Source organism: Blennius ocellaris (genome assembly GCF_963422515.1).
Source record: "Blennius ocellaris genome assembly, chromosome: 17".
Classification (NCBI taxonomy): Eukaryota; Metazoa; Chordata; class Actinopteri; order Blenniiformes; family Blenniidae; genus Blennius; species Blennius ocellaris.
In genome coordinates, this window is record NC_137666.1 from 20,517,834 (window position 1) to 20,531,270 (window position 13,437).

The 13,437-nt window shown below is 46.7% G+C and overlaps 1 protein-coding gene across 5 annotated transcripts in view; it reads right to left on the reverse strand.

Annotated features, from left to right (window-relative positions):
- Window positions 1-13,437, reverse strand: part of fgfr3 (fibroblast growth factor receptor 3) — a 77,680-nt gene that overhangs the window by 17,152 nt on the left and 47,091 nt on the right. For all 5 annotated transcript variants that reach the window (XM_080512525.1, XM_080512524.1, XM_080512523.1 and 2 more), the window contains exons 6-7: window positions 3,789-3,912; window positions 3,397-3,587 (exon numbers count right to left, since the gene is read on the reverse strand). In XM_080512525.1, the coding sequence (XP_080368651.1) occupies window positions 3,397-3,587; window positions 3,789-3,912 (315 nt within the window). The remainder of the gene's footprint in view (window positions 1-3,396; window positions 3,588-3,788; window positions 3,913-13,437) is intronic.

Below are 13,437 nucleotides of genomic sequence, written 5' to 3' on the forward strand. Positions count from 1 at the left end.
CATGCACTGCGGACACAATGTTTGTTTCAACCTGTTTATCAACAAAGTAAAGATTTGATATTGTTTCTGCTTAATGAAGCTCGTCTGCTGAAGCTTTGAGAAAATCTCTTTGTCTAAATTCAGCTGGAAACCAAATCAGAAAAGATAGAAAAAAAAAAAACCTATTTGATATTTACTGACTTGGTATTTTAAGGTACGAACTGAATTCACTTCTCTCATTGGCTTTATGTTGAGATTGGAGTCATGTCTGGTAGTAATTAGTTAGTTTTTTGGAGAAAATATAGACATTTTCATATCGTATCCTCTGTGCCACAACAAAGAAAAAGAAAAAAGGCAGAGTTTTGCCGGTCTGGCCCACTCAGGAGGAAATTGGGCTGAATGTGGAACCTGATCTACGACGTGTTTGACGCCACTGGTTTTTGGACCTTGTATCGTCTGTGTTTTCATGTGTTAATGAAGGAGAGAGTGAGTGGAGCCATCAGCCTCCAAATGAAATGTGATAATATTATAGTTTACAGCAAAAAATTTAATAAATCAGAATTTGGAAGAAAAAAAAACAACAACCCTGAAAGACAAAATATAATAAGAAAGTTTCTTTGTGTGTGACTTGAATCTTCTCAGATGTTTTTACACATTTAGAGACGTGAAAGAATGAAATAAAGTTAGATGATTGAGTGTATTCCTCATATTGAGATGAAAAAAACATCACATTGTGCCGTTTGCTTGAATAATCTGAAAACTCCAGAAGTTGAATAATGAGATTTTTTTTTTTACTGTGGAATTGGATTCAGAGTAAATCTGTTAAATTCTATTAAATATATAATAAAAGATGATTTAAATTGAGTTTGAAGGGTCTTTTAGTTGGAGGCTGCAGCTCAAATCCTCCATTGAAGGTTATTATTTTAGGCTTTGGCTCCAGAACGATCAGCAGCGACGTGCAGCCTGTATTTTCGACTTATTGCTGCGTTTAAAGTCAAACGTCCGTCCCCCTGGAGAGACGCGGGACGAGCAGAGGTGATTCCACGTCTGAAAAGCGACTCGTCTTCGCCCTCGTCCTTCCACTCGGCGGTGGATTGCGATCTCCTGCCGTCTTCATTCGGCTCAATTTCACTCCTCATTCCGTCTTTCTCTTTCTGTCTGCTCCTCCTCATCCTCCACTTCAGATTCAATCTGAGTCTCTCCCCCTCCATCTCGACCCGCTGCTCGCTCTCTCCCTCTCTCTCTCTCTCTGCTGACTTTGCCCTTCCTGCTGCTCCACTCAGTTTTTCCATGGCTTTTTTAGGCGGCTCGTCCCTCTAGCCTCTCCGACGCAGCACATCTGAGGCGGCGGCGGCGGTGAACGTCTCTGCTCGCCTGCCGCCACCACAGCAGTTAACTTAGTCCAAACCAGATGTTTGCTTTATTCCCTCTCGCTTTCTCGCCTTCCACAGGCAGAAAAAAAAAGAGATCAGCCGAGGCCAAATGAGAAAGAAAAAGCCCTTTTGGTATTTAAAATTTTTTTTTTCTTCCTTCAATGGGAGTCTTCCTCTCCATGTTGGTTTTGGGTGTTGTCTTCTCTTTGTGAGAAATGTTCTCTGCTCTGTTCTTTAGCAGCCTGGAGACGTGACAAGACCACCGAACAATATCTGATGGCCTCCTGGCTCTGCTTATTCACCTTTTTAACCACCGGAGACCGTGAGTCTGAGAATCCTCCTCAGAACAACGTTTACACAACGTTTACACAATGTTTACACAACGTTTACAAGTGAAAATAGAAAACATTTCTTGACGGAGGAAATGCTGCTACTGTGCATAACTAGTAGTTCTGCACATGCTCAGTAGAGCCAATCAGAACATGTGTGTCCCAGTCCACATTCTCCTGGAATTGGTACTTTTATTTTGACAGTCATCGGAATACAAATCCAACTTCTGTGTAAAAAAAGAGCTGTTTTTGTCACTTTTCACTAAATCAAACTTAACTGGAGCCGTGAAACTCGTTTTAACTTTAAAATGAAGCAAACGCAGCTTCTAAAGTTTCATACATGGTTTTGATATATGAACATAAACTTGTGTCTTATGTTGCATTTATCACAAATTTAGGATGGTTAACATTTCATGACATTTTCAGCTCTTTCTATCTGATTTTAGAGGTTTCAAACTTGTTTTTCAGCATTTTTGAGACAATGTTGACTTATCAGAAATCTCTGATTGCCCCCGTTTTCAGTTGTTTCTGCTGTTGCCGTGGAAACGAACATCGTTTTCAAAACGTTGTGTTGTAAATGCAAAACTTTTCTCGAATGCAAAACTGACGAGTTTTCACTTGGAACGTTGTGATATAGACGGTTTCTTACGAGGAGCTGCACTGGCTGCAGACGAAACGTGACGACCCTGAAACGACGGCGAGGATGTCAGAGATTCTCATCAGGTCGATTCACAGGAGAGACGGACGAGACGGTAAATTCAAACTGTGGCAGCTTCACCTTCAACCTTTAAAAAAAACTGACCTTTAAAGTGGATTTGTGCCTTTTCCCTGCACATTATTTGTTCCTTTGTTTCTCAGGTATTTTGTTTTGTCCTGACATTTTCGTTTTGAGGTGAACTCATGCTCGATACGTCATTTTGTTCTGTATTGTTTTGGGAGAAAATTCAATAAGCAAAGTTCAGAGACAATTAAGCAGCAGGGGAGTGGACGTATGGAACAAAAACAAAGGCCTGCCTGTGTTTTCTCAATATGTCAGACTTAAGACAACAGCAAGTGTTCAAGTAAACACCTTATTTCAGAGTGGGGAAACCAAAAACACAGATTGTAGGATTCAATAATGAGACTGTGGTAGAAACTGTCAGGGGCCGTCCACACCAGGAACCTGGTTCACCTAAACCAGCTGTTTTCATCCACATGAGGTGGTTTTAGAAGCATAAAACAGTTTTTTTTTTTTTTTAACACGGGTCCCAGAGTGGGGAAATTGTAAAACCCCGGCTTGTGGTGGTGGAGCCGGCAAAGACGATCATCTGCTGAAAAAAGATGAGGTTTTCGTCGTGTGGATGTACCCTCAGTCTGCCACATATTGATGGTAAATCAACTCCATTACCTTTAGTCAGGATTACACAGACGTGTGTGTGGAACTGTGGGGGTGGGGAAATGTATCCTAAGGTTTATAGTTAAAGACCCAGTTCACCTCTGTAAATACAGAAAACAATGCAAACTGCTTTACACTGAAACAGGAAGTGCACTGATTTAAAGTGACAGCATGAAGCTAATCCTCGTTTTTCATTTGGTACATTAGGCTTCAGGTGTCGATGCAGTGAAATGAGCTGGTGACCCCCCCCCACCCCCCCACCCCCTGTAAGACCTCATTAAAAGGGACATTTAGGAGGACTGATTCCCAGCAGAAGGTTCTGCCGCCTCGTCTCGCTCACCTTCAGGATGTTGACGTAGGGACCGCCGTCAGTGCCGTAGCGGCTGCCGTTCACCTCGATGTGTTTGAGCCACTGGATGTGCGGCTGGGCGTCGCTGTAGACCTTACAGTGGAACTCCACGTCGCTGCCCACCACCACTGTCTGATTGGCCGGCAGCCCGGCCTGGAGGATGGGCCTGTGAGGCGAGCGCTCTGGTGAAGAGAGAACAAGAGGCCTATTAGAACAAACCATTCACGGAAACGATGCGCTGAAGGAAAGGAAGCTTTAAATTAGTGCACAAATTCTAGTCCTTCCCAATTAAAAAGCCCCCGTGGGTCTTTGAGCTGCTGCCGGATGTTAAATCATCCAGACGCAGGAGTGAAAGAGAGCGAGTCTCCGGTGTTTTTTTTTACCCAAGACGTCCAGCTGGTAGGTGTGGCTGATGGTGCCGTGCTTGTTCTCCACCACGCAGGTGTAGTTTCCCCGGTCGGACGGCACGGCGCTCTCCATCACCAGGCTCCACTGCTGGTGTCGCAGCTGCAGACGGGACACAAAGCACAGGTTTAGTTTTCCCCAAATCAGAGGATTTCATTTTCAGCGGTTCCTCATGAAGGGAAACTCAAACAAAACGGAACCTATAGTGGCAACAAATGAGCTTCCAGGAGATAATTTTCTTCTTTTGTTTGTTCAAATGTGTTGAGTTTAATGGTTTAATGCTTTCATATGAGACAACACAGAACACCGATGGAGCCTTTGGACTGTTAAGGTCTGGAATTGATAGAAAATAAAGTCATATGTTGAATTGAAATACACTGAATTAATATGCACGAAGAAGGTATCTTTCCTCCTTGTAATGTACATAACCACATGTGAAGGAGGAAACATGGTCCCTGCAGTTTGTTCATAACAACATGTTTATCAATGACACAGTTATTTTTCTTCCCTGGACACTGTTTGACTTCCACGGACCATCGCAGACTGGAAATGCTCTGAACGTGCTGCAGGTTTCAGACGTGCTGGTCATCTCAAATGTTTAAATCTTCTGCTCCAAACACATCAGGAAAATTGCAACTTTTCTCCAGAGATTAAAAATGCTTTTTGTTGACAAAATACAACACGGACATCAAGAACTGAGCTGCTATTTGCATGTGAAGGCATCGATCCTCGCCGTCTCCATAAAGCCATGAAAATAGAGCATGCAGAGTCTGAAGAGACAAGCTTATCACATGTCTTGTTGAAAGTCTAACTTCTCGCAAATGGAAGCACTCAGAAACGCTTCTTGAAAGTGTTTTCTTCTCTCCAGACGAGGTTTTAGAAAGATTCATCCCCGGAGAGTCGAGGGCGAAACTCTGGCGTAATTCAAACCAGGTGTGGCTGAACGGCAGCGGCAGACAGATAATAACCTGACAGGCGATTCAGAAGCCACATGAGGAGGAGGAAGAGGAGGAGGAAGAGAAAGAGAAGGAGGAAGTGGAAGAGGAGGAGGAGAAGGAGGAAGTGGAAGAGGAGGAGGAAGAGGAGGAGGAGGAGGAGGAGGACAAGGAGGAGAAGGAGGAGGAAGTGGAAGAGGAGGAGGAGGAGGAGGAGGAGGAGGAGGGGGAGGAAGAGAAGGAGTAGGAAGAGGAGGAGGAGGGGGAGGAAGAGAAGGAGGAGTAGGAGGAGGAGGACGGGGAGGAGAAGGAGGAGGAGGAGGAGGAAGAGGAGGAGAAGGAGGAGGAGGAGAAGGAGGAGGAAGAGAAGGAGGAGGGGGGGAGGAGGAGGAGGAGGAAGAGAAGGAGAAGGAGGAGGAAGAGAAGGAGGAGGAGGAGGAGGGGAGGAGGAAGAGGAGGGGGGGAGGAGGAGGAGGAAGAGAAGGAGAAGGAGGAGGAGGAGGAGGAGGAAGAGGAGGGGGGGAGGAGGAGGAGGAAGAGAAGGAGAAGGAGGAGGAGGAGAAGGAGGAGGAAGAGAAGGAGGAGGGGGGGAGGAGGAGGAGGAGGAGGAAGAGAAGGAGGAGGAGGAGGAGGCCGGCCGAGCGAGACGAGATCAGAGAAGCTGCTACGCGTCACTGAGCAGGAGCGTCAGTCGGAGGGCCGAGGGGGAAAACCTCCACCATATAAGTGGAAACGTGTGCAGCAGACGCTGCGGCGTGAACTCCTCTGGAGGAGGTCAGGATTACTAACGACGGGCGAGAGTGATGTCAACAAAGAGGCTTTTTTTTTTTTTTTTTTTCACGGTGGAACACTTCACATCACCTGCGTAGGAAAAATGTGCCAAACCAGAGCAGGCTGTGTGTTTTCACAAACATTTAACCCCTCACATCTGGGTGAGCAGCCAACCGTACACACACACACACACACACACACACACACACACACACACACACACACACACACACACACACACACACACACACACACACACACACACACACACACACACACACACACACACACACACACACACGCGTAGGTTAAGAATCCCCCCTCTCCTCCTGTGTCTTACACAGTATACACTTCTTGACTCTCTCTCTCTTGGAGACGCTGGCGGAAAATAATGTAAGAGTGTAAATATTATGCCTGAGTGTGCTCTCTGCAGTTGCGTGGTAACACAGACCAGGCCGCCCGCTCGACGTTGGCAGGACGGTTGTTCAGGGCGGCCGGCTCCACCCCGTCTACCCCTCTCGGAGCCGGCGACTCAAACCCCAGTCAATGGCTGCTCTCATGAGCGGATGAGTGACGCCTTGTGCTGCGGTGGCGCTGCCCGAGCTGAACCGGGGCTCCAGGAGGGGGAGTGCGGGGGGGGAGGGGGTAGAAGGTGGTAAAATATGAGCTGGGGATGATGATTTGTCGAGGCCAAGACCACCAACAGAAAAAGAACCAGACTGTAATCAGAGTTATGGCTTGATTTTGGTTTTCATTTCGTGAAAAGGCTTTCATACACGATATCCTGGGAATGTACACTCACACTCCTGCTCCGGACTGGAAGAAACTTTCTACTCTTCTGATCATTCTTCGTACTTTGCAGAGTTTTTTGAACAGGAGACTTTTCTATTTCTTCTCAGCGAAAGCGGAAATCTTTTAGTTGGGTTTCAAGGCCCGTTTTCACGAGAGCGTTGGTCAGAGACACAGAAAACAAGACTTTTTGAAGATGCTCCGTTTCCAGGGAAACATGGGGAAATGCTTCTTTTCTGAAACGCGGTTACTGCACATGCTCAGTAGAGACAATCAGAACAAAGTTTCCTCCGTGCTGTCATGACTCCCAGTTCATATTCTCCATGGATTTGGTACTTTTATTTTGACAGTCACCGTAATAACAATCCAACCAGTGTTGATGTTTAGAGCAGATTGTTCTCTGCTGAATGTGTCTGTGGTTTCAGTACAAATGGCACCAACTCCTGGCTAAAGATGAAAACTACACCGTTTTCAGTGTTTCTGCTGTTTCCGTGGAAACGGACATCGTTTTCAAAACGTTACTGTGTAAAACGCAAAACATTTCTGAAGTGAAACCCCCCTGATGCGTTTCCACTTGAAACGATGTGTAAACGAGGTCTAAATGTCACCTGAACAGTGGTCAGTGGTTCCTGTCAGTCATTACGTTTCCAACGTTGCTCAGAGACGAGGATCAGAAGACTTTGTTGCCCCTCGTCGGCTCCGATTGGCCTCCGTGGAAGAATCGTGTGCAGCAGATGAACGTATGTTTCCACCAGTTATTACGAGGGTTGCACTTGTGTTATCCACCTCGGTTTTCTTCTGTGCTTGTCTTTAATTAATTGCAGCGTACGCGCCGCCGTGTTACTCTGGCTCACCTCTGCTGAAGCGCCAGCTTTTAGTCCCCAAACGTGATAATCCCATCCATTCCAATCATGCCAGATTCCAACCAGAATTAAATTATTAAGCAGCTTACGTGAGAGTCATACGAGGGTTTAAAGGTTTTAAGGCTTTGGATGCACAGACCTTTGCAGGCCATGGGAATGGGCCAGCGCCTCTACACTGTAAAAAGTGTGTTAAAGAGGCGAGAGACCACCGAACGAGGACCGGCGAGAACGTACTCTGCTGGTGGGGGGAATACCTCAGGACAATGTATTTGGGTTTATTTTACACAGCTTGCCACGGAAAACAGTGACGTTAGCTCATTTCATTGGCAGATTCTTGCAAGCTGTTTAATCTAAACTGTCACGAATCACGGACAGGACCCAAGTGCAGGACTCTGGAGGCAGGCTGGATTCAAACAAGTCTTTTATTTTATGTTGACAGTACTGGACAGGACAGACGAGACATGGTAGACTAACAAACCAACAATGACTAAACACAGACAGGACATATATATAGGGCAGGGTGATGATATGAAAGTGGCCACAGGTGCGGTGCTGGAGCGCCCAGACCTATGGCCCGCCCACTCTTAAAGGGGACCTCAGTCCAAGTTCCTGACAGTACCCCCCCCTCCATGACCGGCTCCAGACGGCCCAGGCATCTCAGGATGCTGCCTGTGGAAGTCCCGGATCATGTCTGGGTCCAAGATGTCCCTAGCAGGTACCCAGGCACGTTCCTCAGGGCCATACCCCTCCCAGTCAACCAGGTATTGAAACCCCCGTCCACGCCGGCGAGCTGCCAGGAGCCGCCTGACTGAAAAGACCTCCTCACCCTCTACAATACGGGGGGGAGGAGGGGCTCTTGAGGAGGGAACCAGGGGGCTTTCCCGGGCAGGCTTAACCTTCGACACATGAAAGGTGGGGTGGACGCGAAGCGAGCGGGGCAAACGAAGGCGGACTGCAGAGGGGCCAACCAGCTTCACTATGGGATAAGGTCCAATAAACCTTGACGCCAGCTTCTTCGCGTCTGAACGGATAGGCAGGTCCCGGGTGGAGAGCCACACACGCTGACCAACATCATACGCTGGTGCGGGAACCCGGCGCCGGTCTGCAAGCCGCTTGCGCTCAGCAGAACACTGCAAGAGCTTCTCTCTGGCCTTGAGCCAAGCGCGCTTGCATCGCCGCACCATTGCCAGAGCTGACGGGACACTAACCTCCGACTCCAGGGCAGGGAACAGGGGAGGTTGGTAACCATACACACACTCAAAGGGAGACAGCCCAGTGGACGAACAGGGAAGGGAATTGTGGGCGTATTCCACCCAGACTAACTGCCTGTACCAAGCAGCTGGGCTGTCAGAGACCAGGCAACGAAGGATGGACTCCAGCTCCTGGTTCACCCTCTCTGTCTGGCCGTTCGACTCTGGGTGGTACCCGGACGAAAGGCTCACCGCACTACCCAACAGCCTGCAAAACTCCCTCCAAAATCGAGACACGAACTGGGGTACTGTCAGGAACTTGGACTGAGGTCCCCTTTAAGAGTGGGCGGGCCATAGGTCTGGGCGCTCCAGCACCGCACCTGTGGCCACTTTCATATCATCACCCTGCCCTATATATATGTCCTGTCTGTGTTTAGTCATTGTTGGTTTGTTAGTCTACCATGTCTCGTCTGTCCTGTCCAGTACTGTCAACATAAAATAAAAGACTTGTTTGAATCCAGCCTGCCTCCAGAGTCCTGCACTTGGGTCCTGTCCGTGATTCGTGACAGAAGGTTGGTTTGTTCTGTCACGAATCACGGACAGGACCCAAGTGCAGGACTCTGGAGGCAGGCTGGATTCAAACAAGTCTTTTATTTTATGTTGACAGTACTGGACAGGACAGACGAGACATGGTAGACTAACAAACCAACAATGACTAAACACAGACAGGACATATATATAGGGCAGGGTGATGATATGAAAGTGGCCACAGGTGCGGTGCTGGAGCGCCCAGACCTATGGCCCGCCCACTCTTAAAGGGGACCTCAGTCCAAGTTCCTGACACTAAACTCACAGCGCCGGCTCAAATGACTCGGACAGACTCGGGCGTTTCTTGCAGCGGAGCAGTTGTCTGAGAAAACACAGGAAGCGACATTCCCTTTAATAGTCCAAGGCCTCTGTCGTCACCTCGCAAAATAGCCCTGTCAGAACCGGCGGGGCCAGTTAGCAGAATTTATGAGTGTGTCAGAGCGGTGCAGTGGCCCGGATCTGTGCTACCGTCTGATTCCACCCTCAGAGGAGGCGGAAACACGACGATGCAGCTTGAAGTCTGCCCGGGAGAAAACCAATAAAGTGGATGTGTGAGAGCTCAAACCAGGAAGAAAGCTAATATATCAGATAATCTGTCTTTTGGTAGCCATTATATGTTTGGGTAAGAGGACAGAGGAGAGAAAGTGAATCGATGTGGTCGGTCTAAAATTAAAAAACAGCCCAAAAACAATCTTGCAAAGTGTAGAAATTCCTTGGCGGCCCCCAAGGACTCACAGTCCGGACGGGGAAAACCAGGACTTAAACTGCTTAAAGTCTTAAAAAGTAACAGCCAGTTGGAAACGTGTCAAAACAGGGATTGAAAAATCAGTTAAACGCCAAGTGAAACACAATAATTACATTGTCGACTTTAGTCCTGCTCGTGTCGGAGCAGTTTAGCATGAACACAATGAAGCCCTCCGGCCACATGTGTCTGAAAAGGGGCCGGGCCACGCCCACCTCCAGCTGACGGCTCAATACAGCCTGAACTTTAACCCCGAGGCCCCGCCCCTCCGGAGCGCCGCGGTCGTCTGGGGGGGCCCAACAAAGCCTCGACACGGCGCTCTGCTGGAATTTGATTTTCTATTGTGCCTCCGAGCCACAAAGCCTGTTTATCGAGCCGTTTAGCTTCAACAAACGCGGCGTTTAGTCCTCCGTGTGCGTTTCAATTGGCAAATAAAGCGCTGGCGACGTTGAGCCGCAGAGCAGCCGGTTCCTCCCATTTCTCGAACGTCAAACAATGACACTGAGGTCCTGAAACTAGAAACATCTCCAGTTCTCTCTTTCAAATTAACAAACTAAAATGAGAAAATAAGAAATCAATTCAATCTGCTGCAGCTTCGTCTTCAGTCCCTGTAAAGATACATGCTAAAGAGTTCAGCTAACAGCTAATTCCATAAAAACGCTAAATCTATAAATAAGTGTCATATAACTGCGATCAGAAGACTCTAATGATAGTGCAAATACTCTCAAGGTTGTATCGTCTTCAGTTTTACGTGATAAACACTGTGCAAGTAAAAAAAAAAAAAAAGGATAAAACCTTTAAAACCTAAAGTGGCTATTTACTATAAATAGGTGGTGCCTCCACAGCTGCATTATTGTAATATTGATTAAGTAATAAGTTATATAAATCAGTGGGGAGAAGAAGAAGCTCTATTATCTGGATGTTAGTGCCAATTTCTTCGTTTCTCCTCATCATGATTCAGTGTTATTGTATTTTTGAACCGTTTTCCTAAAACCTAAACACGTTTTGTTCTTTTTTTTTTTTTTTTTTCCCCTGAAACTTTCCAGATCAGTGAGTCGACGACCTCGCTTGTCACACAAATAAAAGTCTGAAGAACAATCGGGACTCAGTTGAGAAAAAAAAAAGAAAGTCTTTAAATCAGTGAAATCCTCTGCAGTATTTCTGGAAACTTCTTAAAGCTGCTGATGAGAGCAATGAGCGAGATGACGAAACCGCTCGTTAAAAAGCACGACTTGGAGGAAGAGGAGGAAGAGGAGGAAGAGGAGGAAGAGGCCACTCTCCACTCCTTTACTACTTCGCTCTGCGGCTGTGCAGGACTGCAGGTGATGGATCTGGACGGCTGGAGGTATGAAAGCGCTCACGCTAAAGCCCCGTTTACGCCACAACGAATACGAGTGTATCCGCAAAACTTTCTCCACTCTTGGGGGGTCTGTTTACACGACGCCAGTGTTCTGATCCACTGTATCGTGAAGTTTTTGATCCCGGCTCCCAAAGTAGAAAGATTCTTTCACGATCACTGTTCCATCCTGCAGAGACTGAAGGAGGCGGAGCCTGTTACTGAGCATCTCTCCTCCTCCCTCTCCTTCCTTCTGCTCATCCACTTGTAAACAAACATGGCCGACCACAGTGGTATGACTCGCTGTCGAATTCTAGTTTTATCATCCAGTAGTTTTATAGTTGAGACTCCCCCTGATAGCATCTGATGTGTCATCAGTCCGTACGGATGTCAGATTCTCTCCATTTTCTTCACCTTTATAGCGTTTTCTTCTCTGCACACATGTCTGTGTAGTTTCATTACAAAATCAAGCAAGAATGCCCTCCTGTGGCCCGGCATACTAACTACATCGTTGTCCGTGTGTCTGCTGCTGCAGTGTAAACACACTCCTTTTTCATTAATGGATTAGGTGTTGTCACGTGAAACGTGGTCATGGAAACGGGGCCTAAGTGACAAACCGGAGTCTCCGCTGTGCCGGACCGGACTCTGCTGCGCCGCCGCGGATCAGAAAGCCACTTCGATCAGTGAGTGACAAATGGCGGGTTCAGGAAGCATTCAGAGCAGATTAACACGGCCGTCACTTCACCAGCCGTCATGTCGTCTCAATATGGACGCAGGAGGAAGACGGCTTCACCTTCAGGACACGGCTGGGGGGGATGAAGTCCTCCGGACGCCATTGTCAGGCTGTCACCCCCCACCCCCCCCAGATCAAGTCATCACAGAGGCAATAAAGGCCTCGACACAGCCGGCTAGATGAAACAAACGCCATTGTGGTGACACCCAGTCTGTCAACACGACAACCAATCAATCTCCATTTCTTACTTTTTCATTCCCGATGGGGTTTTTTCTTTTTGGATCGAATTGGACAGATTAACATAAAACTTTCAAAGAAAGAAGCTATTTCATTTTGGGAAAGATAATCTTCTCAATGAAGGATCCAGGAGAAATAGTTGGCTTTTTAATAGAATACGAACATTATGACTTTCTAAAAGGCTTTTGAGAAATATCTGAGAAACTGAAGCAGATTAGCCGACTGAACTGGTAAAACATCTTCAGTTTATTTAGAGACAATCTGTTCTCACACTGTTGGATGGACCAACACATACGATGAAAATTATGCTTTCATTTGTCAATGAAATAGACTGACATGCTTAATCTACATGATGACAGATTCACCAATAACTGGTTGAAATGGTCAAATATCTGAAAATTTAAATACGTGACTTTGTTGAAATAATATAACCTCACAATCGACTTGAAACCCCAAAGCCAACTACAAACAACAAACTACGTATCTCTCAATCTTCCAATCTGTTTAAAGTTGGCTTGCTCTGTTCTCACTTTATTTTATTCATTTATTATTTATTTTTATCATTATTACCGTTTTATCTGATTGTTTTTGTTTGTCTTTGTTTGTTTGTTTTTATTTTAATTTGTTAAAAAATTTTTGTTATTTATTTTCATTTTTTCTCGAAGTTGTCTTGTTCACCCTACATGTATCCATGTCTGTATATAAGGATGCACATAGTATGTATATTGGAAATATATTTAATTAAAAAATACAGAAAAGAGAATGATACTTTCCAACTGATTTAATTAATTGATTTGTGTTCAGGAAGACGTGAACTTCAAAATAAAGTTTTGTCTAACTTGTGAAAAGTGACTGACAGCCATTGCGGCCTCCACCTCTTCCCTTCACTCCACCTGCAGGATTTGTACTTCCTTATCGTGTGACGTTTGCACAAAGTGCCTGGATTCACTCCGTGTTAGATTCCCGCTCCCTTCTGCCTCGAACTGAAAATCCACTCCTGCGTTTGCGTCGTTTCCCGAAGCGACTGACTCTAAACGGAACAAGACGGTGGCGAGTGCGAGGAGACGAGGAGACGAGGAGACACGGGGACATCCAGGAACTGAGACGAGGAACAAAGACGCTTCCCGCTGCGTGTGACTGACGGGCAGAAACAACCTGCCGGGGAAAAGGAAGTCACGTCGACGACGACGTCGGGCACATCAGTCAAGATAATTGAAGATAATGGGACCGGATTTTCAGCGCAAATATCTTTCAGGGCGGAGTGAGGAAATATTGAAAGGATTCCTCGCAGCTGTTCTTCACAAAGTCCACGTCGTCATTTAAATATTCTAATTTATTCAATTCACTTCCACTTAACTCGCCGTCGAAGCACGAACGACGAGCCTCGGCGGTGGACGTCTCAACTGGAGGCAGACTCGCGCGTCTCTGTGCTCTTCAACACAC